Source organism: Alosa sapidissima, chromosome 3 (genome assembly GCF_018492685.1).
Source record: "Alosa sapidissima isolate fAloSap1 chromosome 3, fAloSap1.pri, whole genome shotgun sequence".
NCBI lineage: Eukaryota > Metazoa > Chordata > Actinopteri > Clupeiformes > Clupeidae > Alosa > Alosa sapidissima.
The window spans coordinates 10,030,576-10,049,014 of NC_055959.1; the positions used below are offsets into that span (position 1 = coordinate 10,030,576).

Genomic DNA, 18,439 nt, shown 5'->3' on the forward strand with positions numbered 1-18,439 from the left:
CTTTTATTACTATTATTATTATCATTATTGATAACGCATTATATACGGAACAGGCGAGAATGCACCTCGATCAACAAGTGTTACTGGGGAGTTTCGCGATTTGATTTCAGCATTGTTCAGGAATAGGTGCTAGGCTACGTTCATTTTTTAAAGATGCATTTAATCCAGTCATGTCAGCTCTCTATGCAGGGAGTAGGGCTGTCACTTTTTATTCGAAATTCGAATATGCATTCGAACATGACGTGAAATATCCATAGTCAAACTATAAATAAACTATTCGGTTTTTAGTGCCATGTGTAGTGCATTTTTACAGTCTATCATTAGTTTGTTTTTTATTTTATTGTTTGCCATCTCATCCAGTGCTCTATGATCCAGGGCCCATGACCAAATCAAGCCAATAATAGCGAGTAGCCAGAGCCCTCAATAGCCATCCTGTTTCAAAAATGGAAGATAACGCACAGAACGGCCAGCCTGAGCGGACAATTACGTCCCCAACTCAACTCGACTCAAAAACGTGATGAATACCCTAAAATTTACCAGTGCGCGTGCGCGGGATGCAGATGCGGGACCATGTCATAACCTTAAGACTTAAGTTTTACACCTTGATGAAACGAGAAATCATGGATTGCTGCTTGAAAGTTCATAAGCACACATAACATACTGTAACGTCGGTGTATTCCAGACTGAGTGCTAGCCTCCCAGAAGGCAATGTGTGTGAATGCTGAATTGTGTAATGTCGGTTTTAGTGAGTGTAATTGCGTTTACCATGTCATGTATGTGTTATCTTTCTTTAGGTTGTACCTCATGTGTTTTACCCGGCGTATTGTATGTGACTACCCTGTTCGTGTATCGTGCTTGTTTTATTGACTTCCCTTGTGTTTCCTCTGTAATAGTGTCTTGGTATGAGTGTGTTTCCCGCTTCTGCGAATAAACCTTTGATTGGACATCTGTGAGTCGCATCAATCCCACCACTCACCACTGGGTGGAGCCCCACGGAAGAGGATCCGAAGAGAGCCCTTGTAAGGGCTACTAAAAATCTTTTTAAGGCCTTCTGTTGTTACTGCCGTCGGAGGGGAGGGGCTGTCGTCTGGACCTGCCTGCGGCCACGGGAGGAGATCTTGCCGGAAGAGGGGCCTGAAGAAGCGGTCTCGGAGGAGAAGACGTCTGACTCCGCCACGAGAAGACCAGGAGCCCCTGCCCTGGCCGGCCGTGCGGCTTGAGGCTGGAGTTGGCGGTGGCCCTGGTCGCGACGCGTGAGCAGAGCCGAGGGAGAGCGGCGAGGAAGAGGTTCCTTGACGATGGTTGGCGGAACCGCTGGGGGCAGCGAACTTGCGACGGTTGGGCAGCTTCGGTGGAAAAACTGAACTTTAAAACGTTCGGGTGCGTGTGAGAGGCACCGTGCTGTTTGGGCGCCCATTCTAGTTGGCCTGTTGGCCGGTGCCAGAGAAAAAAAAGGTTCGCTGTGTTGGGTTGAAGGCACGAGTCAGAAGAGGGGAGTCAAGCCTTCGTCGCGACCATGATGGAGTGGAGCGGGCCGGGAGCAGCGGAGGCCAGCTCTGCGAGGAGGCAGCGTGAGGAGGGACGCCGAAACCGGTAGCTGACGGCCTGAAAGCTCAGCGTGTCTGGCTGCAGCAGAGCTGGTGCCTGCCTGTCCTGGTCGGTGCGACTGTGGAGTGGAGCGACGGAGGTGCAGCGACAGTTGACCCGTGAGTTCCGGTGCTTGGTGCCACAGTCTACGGTAGTGTAGGCCACCTAGGGCCCCGCCTGGAGCTGGAGGAGTGCTGCGGTCACTGAGAGGGAGCTGGGGACGAGCGGCGACAGCCATGTGACTGCTAGCACGCCTGCACTGGACCGCTAGCAGTTGTGGTTCCCCGAGTTGGCGAGTGAGCTCCTGCGGTGTGCACCCTACGTGTTGTTGGCGGTACCGCGGACTGATGGACTAAGTGAGTGAATGCCCACACCGACGTTATGGCAATGGCTTAGCCGAGGAGACATTGCCGAGGATGGCAATGGCTCGCGAGGGGACTGTGTAACGTCTGTGTCTTCCGGACTGAGTGTTAGCCTCCCAGAATGCAATGTGTGTGAATGCTGGATTGTGTAATGTCGGTTTTAGTGAGTGTAATTGCGTTTACCATGTCGACTTCCCTTGTGTTTCCTGTGTAATGGTGTCTTGGTATGTGTGTGTTTCCCTCTTCCGCGAATAAACCTTTGATTGGACATCTGTGTGTTGCATCAATCGTTACAATACTTTCTAGGGCTGTCAATAATTGTGGCACATGTATTTTTGTTAAAAATATATAATATGTAATTATTTGTGAAGATTTTTTTCTTAAATCTGCTTACCTTCAAAATTGGATTTCCCTCATTCTTTTCATTGTGGCATTTGAAGACAAAACGTAAAAAAGATTATTTTTTTACACCTCTTTCATACCCACTTATCAGCGGTGGCAAAACATGTGGAGGGAGTACTGAGTTACCACAGTAATAATCCAATCCACAATTACAAAGCCTGTATAGCCTACTATGACGCAAAGTTCAGTTACTTGGCCTATTATATATGAATATATGAATATTTGAATTCTCATGGAAATTCAAAAAGCTGACTCTATACACCCACGCTCAGATATGGTTCTAGTGTAAGGTCATTCATGGCTCCTGTCATGGCGTTCTTGAACATATCTTAAGCATAGAAGTATTTTTATACTGTGAAAGGTGACGTGTATTGACAGGTTGAAGGATTGGACGTGACAGCACATTTAGAGATCCAATTGATTCTATTACACGCTCTGCGCATTGCTGTCACTCACGAGTCACTTAATCGCCTGGGCTGGAGTTAGTCAAGATTTTAGTACGGTGATTATGCTTAATGGTCTCAAAGCTTTTGAGGGAAATGAAAACAATGATATTGGCTTTCCCCAGTAACCTGTGTCTGCTTACCCAGATGAATGTTATTATGAAGCTGTCATGAATACGCAAATTTGAAAGGGATGAAGGGTCTTGCGCAAATGGCCATCTGTCATGAGGCGTAGAATTCCCAAAGGCTGTTTCCAGTACTTAGGACAGAAGGACCAAAACGAGCATTTAAATAAACTTCTTCTAGGCAGACAAAGGCAGGCACATAGAGATCATTCAATATCTATAGGGTAGCGTCTGTAACTGTAACACAACAAAAAGACATACTAGCATTCTGATAAAATAAAGCTTAGCCTACTCCAACTTAGTAGGCCTATAGTGTAAAGTGCATAAAGTATGATAAAACTGCATCTCCATTATTCATACCCTGTTAATTTTCATCATTTTCAATAGCTAATGAAATGCAAGAAATGTACACACCATTGTAATGATATTGTACCCCAACTTTGAAGTTGCTCTGTAGCGTCGGTTGTTAAAGAACAATGTGGATGAACGTTTTACAGCATTTACAGCAGGATAAAAAGAGAGAGCGCCTTCAACAGGTTTAAAGAAGTACTACACAGTCCAGCCGCCTTATGATGAAGTTGTGACATCAAAGATGCGAAGAGATCCTTTCACTCACGCCAGTGCAAAGATCATGACGGGGGCGTGAGGCCAGTATATATAGGAGGACCCACCAGAGCAGCATATAACTAACTACCCTCTCAAGCGGCTCTGCCTTGCTTGCAAAGAAGAAACTTCATCGACGAGAAAGAAAGATCCTGTTGTACTACAGTCCACTTCACGGCTCTTTGAAGGTAAGACATACAAAATACAACATTCATCGTAAAGATAATGTAGCCTAATGCATAGCTTACTTCCAAATACAAAAATGTGGGTGGAAACATGACACTTGCTTTACAAATATTTACATGTCTTTCTTTCTTTCTCTCTGTCTTTTCCCTTCTTTTCAGGACAATTCCATTTCTCCTTCCGATAGTCTACAATCACAGAAGAAAAGAAAAGGTTTCTGGTGGCCATGAAGTCGGCATACCTCTTGTTGTTGGCAGCGGTGGCGGTGTGTGACTTCACAGTGAGCCAAGCACAGAGTATCCCAAGCGAAGTGGACCTGGAGGAGCGCCCAACGCTTAGGGACATTCTTCAGCGCGCCGAAAGTCTACTTATCCGCTCCATTGTCAGAAAAATTGAGGAAGATGACAGTGAAAATGGTAAGCAACACATTTTCGCTTATCTACTCCAACAAGTTATTGAAATTATTTGAGGTGACACTAAATTGAACAATGACATGACGTACAAATATTTTAAATGAAATATTGCTCTTTATTGCTCATAGAAAACCTCGGTGTTGTGGTTCATAACAAAAGTTTTGACACACTTTTGTTTCCCTGTATTTTGCATCTCAGATATGTTGTCACCTCAACTCAACTGGCTAGAGAAGCGACAACATCCAGGAAAACGCCAACATCCAGGAAAGCGCGAAGACGACGACTATGAAGACTACACAGACGTGCAGAAAAGACAGCATCCAGGAAAGCGAGAGGATGCCTTGGACGAGTCGCTAGAGCTCCAGAGAAGGCAGCACCCAGGGAAGCGCCTCGTCCTGGATCAGTTTGCTGAAAACCCGGCTGCCCAGAGCGCACTCTTAAATGAACTTTCCAAACGGCAGCACCCGGGGAAACGCTACCTTATGACGTTCAGCAAGCGGCAGCATCCTGGTAGGCGCGAGATAGACGAGAGTGACCTGGACACTGGTGACCTCTTGGGTCTGGAGAATCGCCAATATTCTGGGAAAAAGTATTTGGATGACACGATCCAGGATGTAAGCGTGAGCGGGGGTCCTTGCGACGTTCAGGATCCTGCTACTTGCAGTAAAGCCAGCCTACTGTTGGAGCTGCTGGATAACGTGTCCAAACCTCGCCTTGAGGAGAAGAGACAACATCCCGGGAAAAGGCTCGCAATAGAAGATGATGTAACGGAACAGGAATGAAGTAGTATTGAGTACTGAATGCTTGAACGTGTGAATAGAGTGTAAAGAAGTAACAAAGAGTTATTCCAATAAAGAGAATTTAATAATTGTTAATCATGCGCATTATTTATGAAATAGCACACGAAATATGATACATTTTTAGCATTTTGCGTATCTGGAATTGATCTTTGAGACAGCCTCATTTGAGTAAGACAATTGACCTAATTTACAATAGCCTAATGGCCAATAAATCTATAGCCTACTTAATGCGTTAGTGCAGTTAAGTAGGCTACAGTTAGCAGACAGATAGCATAATAGAATAAAAATAATACAATTATTCTGTTTGGAGAGCAGTCCGTGAGATAAGTTTGACATTCAATTGTGTGAACATTTCCACATGTAGGTAAATGTTTTCTAAACCATTTTTTTGCTGCCACAAGAATAGGCTAGGCTACAGGTGTTTATTCCACTGTCATTCTGTCAGATAAATTGAGTTTTCATTGGTAAAATACAAAAGTCCCATGCAAACAAAACGGGTCGATTATTATTTTTGTACACAAATGATGTTGAGTTGTTCATGTATGAGGAATACAACAGCTGATGATATGCCTCTATCCAAGGATACATAATGTCTTGATTGATGAGAAATGATTTTAAGAAATGCTTATTCCATTATAACGTTTGTACTTTTAAGACTGAATATGGGAAAGTTATAACGTGACAGTAGGGAAAACTTGACCTTTGTATCGTCATGCGTGAAAGATTGAATAGGTGAGTATGCATGCCTGCGTTGACGAGGACTGATCAATACGTCTTGGGCAATTAAGATGCGCCCCCCCCCCCCCCCCCTCGTTTGATGGTGAATCAATGCGTGAGGATATCGTCGGAGCCTATCCTTTAATTACAGCAGTTCCAATGCTACATGCGCAGAAATAATTGAAGAAACAACTCCTATACATCAATCCACCTGACCAAACGTCGGTCGAAAGAAATGGAGGGTCCACAGGGATATATCCTATAATATGCATGGCCAATTAACAAGCTACCAAAGGAAGATCTCATTATACAGTGCACGTGAAAATATGACCACTAGTGAATATAATTGCACATTCAGTTGCGTGAACACTCTTTCAATAACTGAGGTGGGAGGATTCTTCCCAAAGCATTTGGCTTAATGCATGTGGTCTGCACAGAATATGTGCACCATATGAAATGCATATAACATGCACGATTTCGTCTTCTAAATGCTTTTTTAAAAAGAGAAAATGGTATGATATCCTTAAAACGTTACTGGCTAAAACCAGACATGATCCAAATAAAGACTGATCCAAATCTGAAAGGACAGGATATACTGTTCAGACTGTTAAATGTTTAGCTTGTCCCCAAAGAGCATACCAGTGAACTTGATACATTCATAAATTGCTGGGCATGGAGGGAGTCAACAATTGTTATTAAAAAGTAAGCTGGTTTAGTTGTACAAATGGCTGCATTCCTTATTTAGAATTACTACATCATAGAGATGTGATACAGACATTCCATTAAAGATAACAAGCAGGTTATCCAAAAACGATAGAAAGTTGTAAATGAACAGATAACACACTATCCTATTTTCAACAACACAATAAATTGCTAAGAAAAAAGGAATTGAAAGTATTACTTTTGTATAAAAAAAAAACATGTTTGATCCCTAATCATTTGCAAAAGATGTGCATTAGTCATCACATTGAGAAGACTTAAATGGTTTACATTAAATGCCAACAAAGGTCCACAAATCTGACCCTACTCCTGATCAAACCCCATGGTAAGAGAGAGGATTACAAACTCACATATATCAGGCACATTCAGAGAAGGATAGGTAGCTACAGTGTTCCATTTGTATAATAATGAGGGCCTGCCACAAGGTCAAACTACGGATAGCCAGAAATGCACCTTCTTTATAGATGTCAAAGAAGGCCACAAAAAGACAATGGAAAAAATATTCTGACCTGACACACAAAAGGTATTGGAGCTGAGCATCAACAATAATAGTAAGTCGAGGTCATTGTTTGTCTCCACAACATTGACAGCAAAATGACCCATTTATTTCTGCCATAAATACCAACTTCAGTGAAAATATTACACCACAATGAATGACTAGGAGAGACTAAGAGATTATTTCATCATTCATGACTGAATTTGCATCTAGTCTGATAGATGAGATACAGTACACTTCCCATCCATGTACATTTAACATGAAACAGTGCACTGAATGTATTTACACTATTTTCACACTAGGCCCATTGAATACAAGCAGTTTAATTCACAACCTATAAGGTCGTTTTACGTCTGAAAGTCATTATGGAAATTATAGCGTTGGTGTCATGTGATCCATTTTTTTCAATGTTTATTGAGTTGTGATATAAGGGAAGTATGCATAGCATTTGTCTTAAGGACAGTGGTAACATGTTCTTTTATATGTGATTCATTTAATTTTAGTTAAAGGGCCAGTAAGGTATTGTCTAAAACTGGCTAAATAGCTTCCAAACTTAACATCATCAACAGCACATCAACAACACAGTTGACACTGATCTAAGCTTCCCAGTATGGGAATCTTTTGCCAATATAGTTGGCAATATTTTGCTGTTAAAACATTTCTTATTTTTCCATGGAATTATCTGTGCCTGACCACCAGTGATGCCAGTAACACGAGTAATCTAGCGCGCTACTATTTACAAACCAGTAATCAGATTAAAAGTTACTTATCTAAGTTACTGTGCGTTACTATTTTTGTCATTTTCCTTAGTAAAAATATATATTCTTTGCTTTCTTCTTGTCTTGGGGATTAATGTCATGTAGACTATGCTCACGTTTTCAGCATGAGGACAATTCACGTGTAAAACCACGCAGCGACGACACAAACGTTAACAACAATGGAGGGAGAGAGAGAGATGCACATTTCATCAGTCTTTACTTTGAGTTTGTCAGCTAAACATGACAACATTAAGGTACATTTTAGGCCTACATTCTGTGCTTGCGACAAAGTGCTGTCTAGCTAGACGTCCCAAGTCTCCCGAAGTTTTGGGAGTCTCCCACATATTGAGAGCGGCTTCCTGACGCCCGCAAATTACATAAAATCTCCCGGAACCTAGAGCGAACAAGAGCACGCAAGCCAGACCGGACTTCAAATCGCGTGTGTAGCCTATATGAGTTTAACGCGCACACAACGGAGAGGGAGAGAGAGAGGAGTGGTACGTTTGTGCCTGAAGCGCATCCAAGACAGAGAGCATCCTGGTCTGTTTTGCTAAATCAACCAATCAGTTTTCAGTGTAAGTGTGCTTATATCGCTTTTCTCCCAAACTTAATTAATCCGTTCAGTCAGTGTAGGCTATCTAGGAACAGGAGCGTCATGGCAGCGTCAGTGCCCCTCAAAAAGGAAGATTTAAGACCCATTTCACATCAGACTACACAAAAGTGTACCCAATTGTCTCATAAGATTAAAAGATAATGATAGTCTTGCACACTGCACTGTTTGTAACAGCGACTTTGGCATTGCTCACAGCGGGTTAAATGATTGCAAAAGACTTGTTGAGGTGAGTTTAACAAGTGTAATTTCATTTGCATATTACTCAGGCATATACAAGATGGCTAGTTGCCAAGGCTACATGAAAAAAAAATCTACGTATTTTACTATAACAATTTCTATCAGTATAGGCCTTCCTTATTTTGGTGTTGGTATTATTGAACAAACATCTGAATTTCAGTATCTAAGTAGGTTAGGCTGGGATGTCTGCTATACATGGCTGACATTACTGTTAAAATGCACTTCCAGTATAGTGAGTATTGGCAAAACCGGTTATCATTTTTATGTTGAGGCAGTGGGGGTGTTGTCGGCAGCTGCTGAAAGTAACTAATAAAGTAACTTGTAATCTAACTTAGTTACTTTTAAAATCAAGTAATTAGTAAAGTAACTAAGTTACTTTTTAAAGGAGTAATCAGTATTCAGTAATCAGATTACTTTTTCAAGGTAACTGTGGCAACACTGCTGACCACAGAATTACATACATAATATGTCCAGTTTGTGGGAATGGTATGGTATGGTAGGCTTGGAGGTTATACCAAATCTACTCCAAAATGAGTTGTTAAAAATGACCAATTTTCTGTTATACCATTAGGCTATCTTCTTATAATCCCATTAGCAGTTTAACATTTTTAGTTCCGGCTGTAGGTTTGGCTCCAGGATTTAAAGCAAGCTCTGCACCACAGGGACCTATACTGTCACCCAGAGGGCATAATGGTCAAGTGGCGTTGAAGTAGGGGTGTGATGTCCTCTTCTACTGACACTGCAATGAGGGATGGCCTTACAGTGATGGCTGAGGTCTAAGAGGGGTTGGATGTGGGGAGATCTATTTTCTTTAGCTTAGCTAGAACATATTGCAAAAGAAGAGTGGGTAAAGAGGTGAACAAAGTCGACACACCAGAAATGTATTGCAGTTGCAATGAAAAATTCCTCTATAACTTACGTTATCTTTAGACAACACCACACATTCTATTTGAAATTTAGAACAACAACATTTCCACAAGAAAATGCAAGTGTGATTGTGCATCAGATGACTATGACCTTCTTATGCAAGTTACACTTCAACATATGCAACAATACAATGCAACAACACCTCCTTTTGAACAAGGCATGTTTTAAACTGCCCATTGAAGAATCACCTCGTAGTTGTTTAGGTGAGCAGCCTCTGCATCACTTGGCTGGCATCCTGAACTAACTTGCTTTGCTATGAAATTGAGAGCGCCATATGTTATTATTCTCATGAATGTGGCCATATATGGGAGCAGGATAAAAATATGTGAGAAAACAGTTTAAAAGGTCAAGAGGTCAAGGACTAAGTCACAGCAATATTAGAGGGATATAAATGGCATGTACAGATTCCGTTCTATGTTGACAGCTGCTGGACTGGACGGTGGAAGAATAAAAAATTTTTTTTAACTCTCAATTACTGTAACTGTGTGTCAACCTGGCGTTCGTTAGGACCATACCACTGGAGGAGGGACCGCTCATAAACTCCCCTTAATTGTTGCAAATATAGACTAGATATAGTTGCAACTTCCGAACAGTTTTTGTGAGTGTTACTTTGTTAATATTTGGGGAAACTGCGAGTAAGGGGCTGCGACCGTTCTACATGTAGGCTGCTGAAGTGCTGCGAGGGCGCAGCAAATGAACTTCAGAAACAATATATCTTGAAGCTCACGACATTCAGACTGGCACAAAAAGTTAACGGCCCACTGGGAATCCTCCCGAAGCTCCCGATAGCCACGCATTCAAAGCATTAAATAACTTAATTTAACAGATATTGCAACTGCATGGTTAACTATACCATGAGGTTAATTAAGCTGGTTCCGAATTAGTCATTGAATTAATAGCTTTATTTTGTTATATAGAAGTATCTAAATAACCTGTTAAAATGTTATAGGGGAGGGGGAGGGCCTAGGAGAATTTTTTTGAGCCGGGGGAGGCCCCTGGAAAAAAAAAATTGACCAGGGGGCAGGGCCAGGCAGAACATTTTTAACCTCATTGTCTGGCGACCGACCCTTCCCCCCCGCTAAATATCGTACAGTCCCTTAGGTTGATTATGTTTGTAACAAAAACGCTGTGGCTAGAAGGAGACGGATGGCTTCTAAGACCCCATATGGAAAATGCAAATTATTTCAATGAGGTTTTATTCGTTTGAAATCTCTGATTGACCACCTGTTGAGGGATTTGCGACAGCCTTTTTCCAGCTGTTTATAACATGTTTGTAGCATATCAGTGTTCAACAGAATTATTTTTAAAAACGGAGGGGATAGGCTATCAGTTTTTTCCTAATAGCTTACCCTACTACATATCTCTTAGATGTCGTTAATGAGTGTTGTAGGAGATATTGACGGCACAATAACTTTTACAAAAGACCAGAAAACAAAACCTTGCTCTGATTGGTCTATCCAATTGAGTGCAGAGGCATTCCCCCCCTGTATCGGTTGAAACACGCCCCATAATCAGGGATGGGCAGTATTTCTAATACATGTATTTAAAATACGTATTTCAAATACAAAATACTATTTTGTAATTTGTATTTTATTGAGATGATGAAAATGCCTTTGTATTTTGTATCAAAATACTTCAGTGTTGTGTATTTTTGTATTTTCAAAATACTGTAAAATACTTTCTGTGAAACACTGTGATGATGACATCTGAAATCTCTGTCTCTGTCTGTCTGTGGCACCCTCGCATGATGAAGCCCCTGTGATACCGCTCTCGGTCACTAGAGAATTTTGGCGCTGTTTCACACTTGCTATGGGCATGCGCATTGCACTAGTCATCACAACGCAAAACGTGCAGTGCTGCAGATTGGATTGAGTCCTACGTACTTGGTGCTTTGTTTGTACTTGGACTTCTTCATCTTCACGGAAGACGTGAAGGTTTTCCTGAAGTCAACTCACAGCAAGGCTGAGCAAAGTCCTTTTAGGCAAGTCCCTCCACTCGGCGGCCATATTGCAACGCTTTTTGGGCACTTATTGGGCATCTATTTCGGCAGAAATGCGCGTGCGCAAGGCTTTACGACACCAACCTTGCTCCAGCAACGAGATCACAACACATGATTGGCACGATGTCTTCACAACACACCATATGATTGGCTCAATGTATTCACATCACACACGTCAACATTTTGCCGTGGAAGGGGCGGGATATGTGTAGACAGCTGCCATATTGTCGTTACAAACTAACCCCATGCATTTCTATGGAGGATTTTTTGAGTGCTGTGTCTCCTCATTAGAAAGTCTCTGCTTGAGTTCACAAGCTTAGATCACAACACTTGAGTTTGCTATTTTCCTTTCTTTTTTCTGTTTTACAGTTTTTTCTAGACTTTAAGTTTGTCTAAGTTCTCTGACCTGTAAAATATTTCAGTGCTATGGTGACTTGACAAGATAATTTCCTACCTCAAACAAGGACATTTCCAATCTCTTGCACATTTTACATAAGAAATGATTGATAATGTCATAATTATTGGCTTCTAATTGGCTTAACTGATTGGATGGTATTAATGTGACAACCTGATTTTTTATGTATTTACATTGATTGAGGTTGTGTGCACACACCAGTTTCAGATGTATACAAAATTATTCAACTGTGATGAAACTCACCATAAGTGTGGTAGTGATGGTGTTAAATAACTTAAAAGGTTAAAATGCTACCTAGTATAAATTTCTAAATAAATAATCAATTTGGATTGTTTGTCTTTGAGTTATTGTCACTGAATTCATAGTGGGCAATCTAATTCACCAATAGAGTAAATAAGTATACTTAAGGAAGGGTTCTTTGAGTTACCAAACATTTCTCAGGGCAGAGGTTTATATTGGAATGTCTAACATGAAGGGTCAGCATATCTAATCTGTTGACTGATTATGGAAGGAGTCTCTTGCTTCCAGATGTTTTTCCAGGTAGTGTACAAGTGAAGGGATAGACGAAAAAGACTTTTAGAAATAAGTATTTTGTAGTATTTTGAAAATACAAAAATACAGTATTTTATTTTGATACATTTTTTGGCTGCTGTATTTTGTAGTTTATTTTGATACATTTTTGAGGTGGATATTTGGTATTTTATTTGGAAATACATTTTGATGTATTTGTGCCCATCCCAGCCCATAATTACATCTCAATGGAGCAGTGTCAGACTCATATTCTGACTAGAATTGAGTATGGCTATGTCAGGCTAACTATTCCTGATTACATTCTTGCAAATGTGAATGGAAACACACACACATACTGGAATGCCTGCACACATGCCAATGTGATGCAGTGGTTCCTCCATAATAGTAGGTTGAATTTGAAAGACATGAAGCCATAAGAAAGCAGTGTTTGAGAATTTAGGGAATTATCAAAAATATTAATGCTATTACCAACACAGCCCATGGAGAACCTGGTTGGTTATCCAAACAAAGCAGGGAAGATGGAGCTCCACCAAGTACAAAGAGCAGATTCTCAAAAACGTTTCAAGTGCTAAAAAAAGTTTTATGAAATCATGCAGAAAGAAACTAAAATGAATGTACTGGTCTGATAAATAGCCTCTGTAATATCTCTTGTGCGCAATAATCGACTAATGGTGATGATGAACCATTGAAAGTGGGATGTGCGCTGGAGGAGTAGAGGGAGGTGCATACAATTATGCTTCTGACACTTTGGTCTTAGTGCCGTGGGGTACATGCTTCAAATCACAATAGGACAAAGCTATGCCACAGGTTGATATCAGGCACAGCTGGTGTTTATTGCTATATGAGATGCAGGTGAATCATCATGCTCCTCTGTGCTTGACAGCAACACTTCAGAGCCTCTCTCAGTGAAAGGTGCCAAATGTTGATTGCTATATTAGAGACCACCTCCGGTGTAAATCAAGTTTTTGACCTTATTAACATGTCTGTATGATGTCTGCTCTGTTTTACAAGTAAGAAAAATAAGCAGTTAATGTCGTGGCCGAGGATTTTTGCTTTGCATGTTTGCACCAATCACTGCCCAGGTGGGTCAATTAGTTTATGATGGGTTTATGAGTTTATGAAGGGTACAGGACCAATCCTGAGTAAGGTCATGAAGGCTAACGGCCACTGGCGACGACATTCGCATCTATGGACCAGATGTGGCCAGTGGGCGTTGGCCTGAAGGATACAGGACCAATCCTGAGAATTCTGGGGGTGGGGCAGTTCCCCATAACAACACAAACAAGCTAGGGCAATTCCAAAGAAAAATGTTTTGCTATGGTTTCCTAGCCTGGCATAGTTTGGTATCAGTCCATTTGGATTTGACTATGGGGTGTGTTTCAACTGTTACAGGGGGAAATGTCTGTTACAGGGGGAAAATGCAATTGGATAGACCTAACCAATCAGAGCAATGAGATATGTGAATCCTGTAGGGAGAAAAGCAAACAATCCTTCTTTATTAGCCTTAATTGACGTTTTCTGTTTATGGTTTATTGTGCTGTCAATATCTTGTACAACAGAGGTGGCAGCAAAATCTAAACATAGAATTCCTCTTGCAATAGCCTTTTAGTTGTAAAGAAAATCAACTCCAGCACGCTTAGGTGACTTGAATTACTTGGCACTGTAGCTCATCTGTCCATCCTTGTATGAAGCCCGCCCAAACAATTGTACTGGCCCGAGCACCTTTGGTTTGGGCATAAAGAGTTCTCAATGGAGTGACTAGACCAAATTTCTAAAACTCAAATTTTGTGGGCGAGGTAACGGTTTCCTGACTGAACGACATGTTTGGACGCAACGTTGTGCAACGATGTGCAACATTCTTTTAAGGAGGCAGTCTGTCACAGTTTGCATTGAATCATTCACTTTGCAGCATTTTATCCGTTTTGAACTCACCCCTAGCTAACGTGTCAGCTGCAGTAGCCTTCTGAATGTACATTTTAGAGGGGTGTAGGAAGTCTGTCCTAAATAGCCTACTCCACATTTAAGTGATGCCAACTGAGCACCACAGTCCAGTCAGAAAATACCATCTCAGGCTGAACTGTTTATGAAATGAAAATGACTAAATAAAGAGTGGACCTCAGACTGTGTGTTGGTAAAGAGTGGTTAGCAGTCAAAGTGTGTTTTCAACATTATTATCAACAAGTGTATTATTATCAACAACATAATATAGGTAATACAAATATAATAAAATTAATAATAATAATAATAATAATAATAATGTAATACAAATATAATAATAATAATAATAATAATAATATATTATAATGTGCTTTCAAAGCCATAATCCACCCTGGCAGACACAATCTGCTCTAACAAAGAGTTTACACACTGTACACAGTGATGCAAAGTAACTTTAAAAGGTTTTAAAAAAAATCTTTACCTGACATAAAACTAAAGTTTTTCCAGTACCTGTGAATATGAAGATATCATTGCCTATACAGTTTCTCAGAGGAACCATGTGTTTGTCTTACTCCTTCCAATGACGTCTCAAACCCATCTACCTTGAGTGATGCGGGTCATCTCTGGACCCCAGCTGGGATGACTGTTCTGTCCATTTCTTCAGGCGAAGTGATAATGATAGATGCTCCAGAGCCGGATGAGGTGATGCTCACCAGTCTCCCTGCAGCCCTGATTCATGCTGAGATCAGCAGGTTCCTTATCAGCTGCCCTGAGAGAGAGGTGGCGAACGGTTCCTCTGTGCCGTGGTGCTTCTGGAGGAAGCCCTTCCTGCTGTTCCTGCTCAGACATGCTCAGCGTCATCCCCCACCTACAGCAGTCCTGATTACAGGCTCCCCTCTGTGGGCGCGGGCCTACGCCAGAGATGCCTGCAGCAGGACTAGGATATATATGCAGGCCTGCTTATAAGCATTTGTGTGTGTGTGTGTGTGTGTGTGTGTGTGTGTGGGGTGGGGGGGGGGGGGTCTTTTCTGTGTGAATATCTTGCTGAAGTAATAGTACATCCCACAGAGCTACTATGCAACATAATAATGACTGCTTCTTCACACAGAGCACAAGTCTTCACAAGTCAGACCAGAGGTGTGTCAGTGGGCTCACTCTCAAAACACTTCAATTCAGTATGTCATCACTCATCACAGACAAGGAACTCTACAGTGCGTGCAGTGGATGGAGGGGCAAAGGTAACACCTTTTGTGCAGTTTGTTCTATTCTCCAGAGAGGTACAAATGATTGCTTTGCAAATATGCATTTTGTTCCTCAGTGTGCTTAACTCCATCCTCATCCTGTAATGCTCTCTTCAGTATGACGGATTACTGTCACTGTAATGTGCTTTTCCACACCTCAGGCAGAGCATATGTGAAAGGTTCCAACCATCTCAGAACTAGGCTACGACGATGAATTGTTTTACAAAAGAAATGATACTGTAGCGCACCCATGTGGTTGATTTTTAGAAATGCATGTTCAAAAACGAATCGTGATGTCACTAAAGGGGATAGAGAAGTCCTACTAATACAGTGCTAAGGAAATTCTAAATGGGTCCAAACTCAATTTGGCCAATGGGCCTTTTATGTAAAACGTTTATCCAATAAATCTCACACAAATTCAATCATACATTTTCTAATAATGTTCTATGTGCACTCCTCTTCCAGTGACTGGGCTCACCAGAACAGAAAGGGCTGCTGAAAAGACTTCTGAAAACATACATAGCATAACATAGCTCATGAGACCACATTTCCCCAATAGTTCTAAATGTACAGTGAACCTTAAGTTCCTTGAAAGTGAAATGTGTTTCGAAACAGTAATCCCCCCCCCCCCCCCCCCCCACACACACACACACACTCCGAGAACTCACAGAACAGGACCAGTTGGTGCTGAGACGTGACATGAGTGATGGTTTATCACTGGTTGCATCACTCACCTCTGACTTCCTCACAGAAGCCACCAAGCACCTCTGTGCTAGTGTCAGCTGGAAGCACACTGCCACTAATGTCTGGAGCTGAGGAGACTTTCTGTCTGGAGGGATAAATCATTCTCATAGGCCAATCTGCGTTTCACTGAGCCCTTGCTAAATGCCAAGAGTAAAGTTTAGTAGTGGAGAAACAATAGTCTGGTTTGGTATGGTTTGGAGCATGACACTTGGTTTCAGTGATGTGACTTGATGATGCTAGAGCATACAGCATATTTTTAAACATTTGCATGTGTTAATAATGTCCGGTGTCCAAGTCCATGTAGTAAAACCTTAAGTAAGTAAGTACGCTTAAAACCCTTTTAAAACTGCCAGGCAATTCCAGATTTTTCACTACTGTAGACATTGACAATCTCTTTAAGATTTCACTCGGGTGATATTGGTGTCCTGTTCTAACTGTGGTGAGGGAGCGTAGTTTGAATTTTGGTGAGATTTCTTGCCAGCCATCCATTTGGATGATGGATGGCTGGCAAGAAATCTCATGATGTGAGTTCATCTCAGTTAAATGTGCCTAAAACTATAATCCTCCGCCCCCAAAGAAAAAATACAGATGAGATTTAATCTGTATGAGTACCACACTGATCCTACAGTGGGATAAATGCAAAATGGATCCCACTTATGAAGTCTCAGCATTAGTCACTGGGCTTCCCCCGGCAGTATTGCATCTAGGCTCAGTGGGCTGCTCTAGCTGTGCACTGACAGAACCTCTCTGCTGATGCAGTTCACTCCTCTTCATTCTACGGCAAGTGCCATCCAGCACCTGCACTCCTATTATATCTAAATGGGGCAATAAAACATATGGAGACTGAGATATAATGGAAATTGCACTGGAAATTAAACCTTTCTAAGGAGCAGTCAGTTTCCTCCCTATCTTAGATAGATAGATAGATAGATAGATAGATAGATAGATAGATAGATAGATACTTTATTGATCCCCAGGGGAAATTCAAGTTTAAAAGTTCTCATTAAAGTTCTCAAAGAGCATTCATTGCCCTTAAGGGAGACCTCATATTGGCCAGCGGCGATGCAGAATGCGTCTTCTTCAAATGAGTGCATAATGACATTATGCAAAAAGCAATTTGTATCCTGCATATTCATCTAAAGGAAATCAGGGGAAATAGGTTCTCTGATAGGTTTCAACTCCCAGAGCACAATCATCTCCTTTTCCATGTGAGCTGTGACAAATGTAGGCCTATAAATAGACAAATACTCATGATACAGACAGAACCAGATACAGTAGCAGCAGCTATAGGTACAGATAGATATTGAGGAACTGGATGATTGATCAGTCATGTACATTAAGTAGATCCAAAGATGCAACCAACGTCTTCAGGCCTCTAGAACTGAGTCTCCTGCTGGAAACAAGAACTGAGGAGGAGAAAGGGACTCTAACAATGTTGGTTCCCCTCAATATGCATGGTGAAATTAGGCAACAAAGGACTATTATTGTCAGTCAGAGGAAACATTGATCACCATAACCACCAACCCAGCAACAGTATGCTATTTGGTATTTGTCTGATGGGCATCCACCCATAACTATTGATTACATAGATATTCTATTTCTTTTTCCATTCAATTGACGATTATTCATGGATTGTGATGTTCTACAGCTGCCTACTCTCTCATGTTTATGATGTTAGGCTGCACTACAGTACATGGTTAATATAAACTTTCCAACAGCAGTATGTAGACCACAGTATGTGAGGTAATTTCTTCACATCACTACTAATTTTAAGTATTTTTATTCTTTGGGTTATTCCACAACGACATGGTTGCTACAGGAATAAGAGCAGTTTCCTGCCTGTGAGCCACTACTGGCCTAGATTTCAGGGTTTAATTAAACAATTTATAAAATCAACTGTGTAGTCTATTCCTGTTGAGTTTGTGCTGTCACCACTTACGCATCTTCTCAACTCTTTGTATTATGTCTGCATTATCTGTGTTATCCGATGGTAATCCCGTCTCACTTTCCACATCTGGATAATCCGATCCGTTCGAGGTTTATCTTCTCCGCTGCTCTTTTTGAATCGTTGTATTTAAGCGCCAGTGTAATGGTTTTAAAAGAGCTCTGTGCAAAACAGTGCATGTGATGAGTAACTTGTAGCCTACGCTCTTGCCCTACATCCCTTAGATATTCTCTTATTAAA

At 41.3% G+C, this 18,439-nt stretch overlaps 1 protein-coding gene across 1 annotated transcript; it reads left to right on the forward strand.

Moving 5' to 3' along the window:
* The first annotated feature begins 3,572 nt into the window (after positions 1 to 3,572).
* Positions 3,573 to 4,993, forward strand: trh (thyrotropin-releasing hormone). The gene is made up of 3 exons (XM_042085979.1): positions 3,573 to 3,710; positions 3,867 to 4,121; positions 4,317 to 4,993. Exons 2-3 carry the CDS (start codon positions 3,932 to 3,934, stop codon positions 4,898 to 4,900), a joined length of 774 nt encoding a protein of 257 aa, XP_041941913.1. The 5' UTR covers positions 3,573 to 3,710; positions 3,867 to 3,931; the 3' UTR covers positions 4,901 to 4,993.
* The last annotated feature ends 13,446 nt before the right edge of the window (positions 4,994 to 18,439 follow it).

Coding starts and splice junctions, on each gene's coding strand:
- trh (XM_042085979.1), top strand. CDS start 3,932: ATGAAGTCGGCATACCTCTTGTTGTTGGCAGCGGTGGCGGTGTGTGAC. Junction 4,122..4,316: donor GGAAGATGACAGTGAAAATG/GTAAGCAACACA, acceptor TTTGCATCTCAG/ATATGTTGTCACCTCAACTC.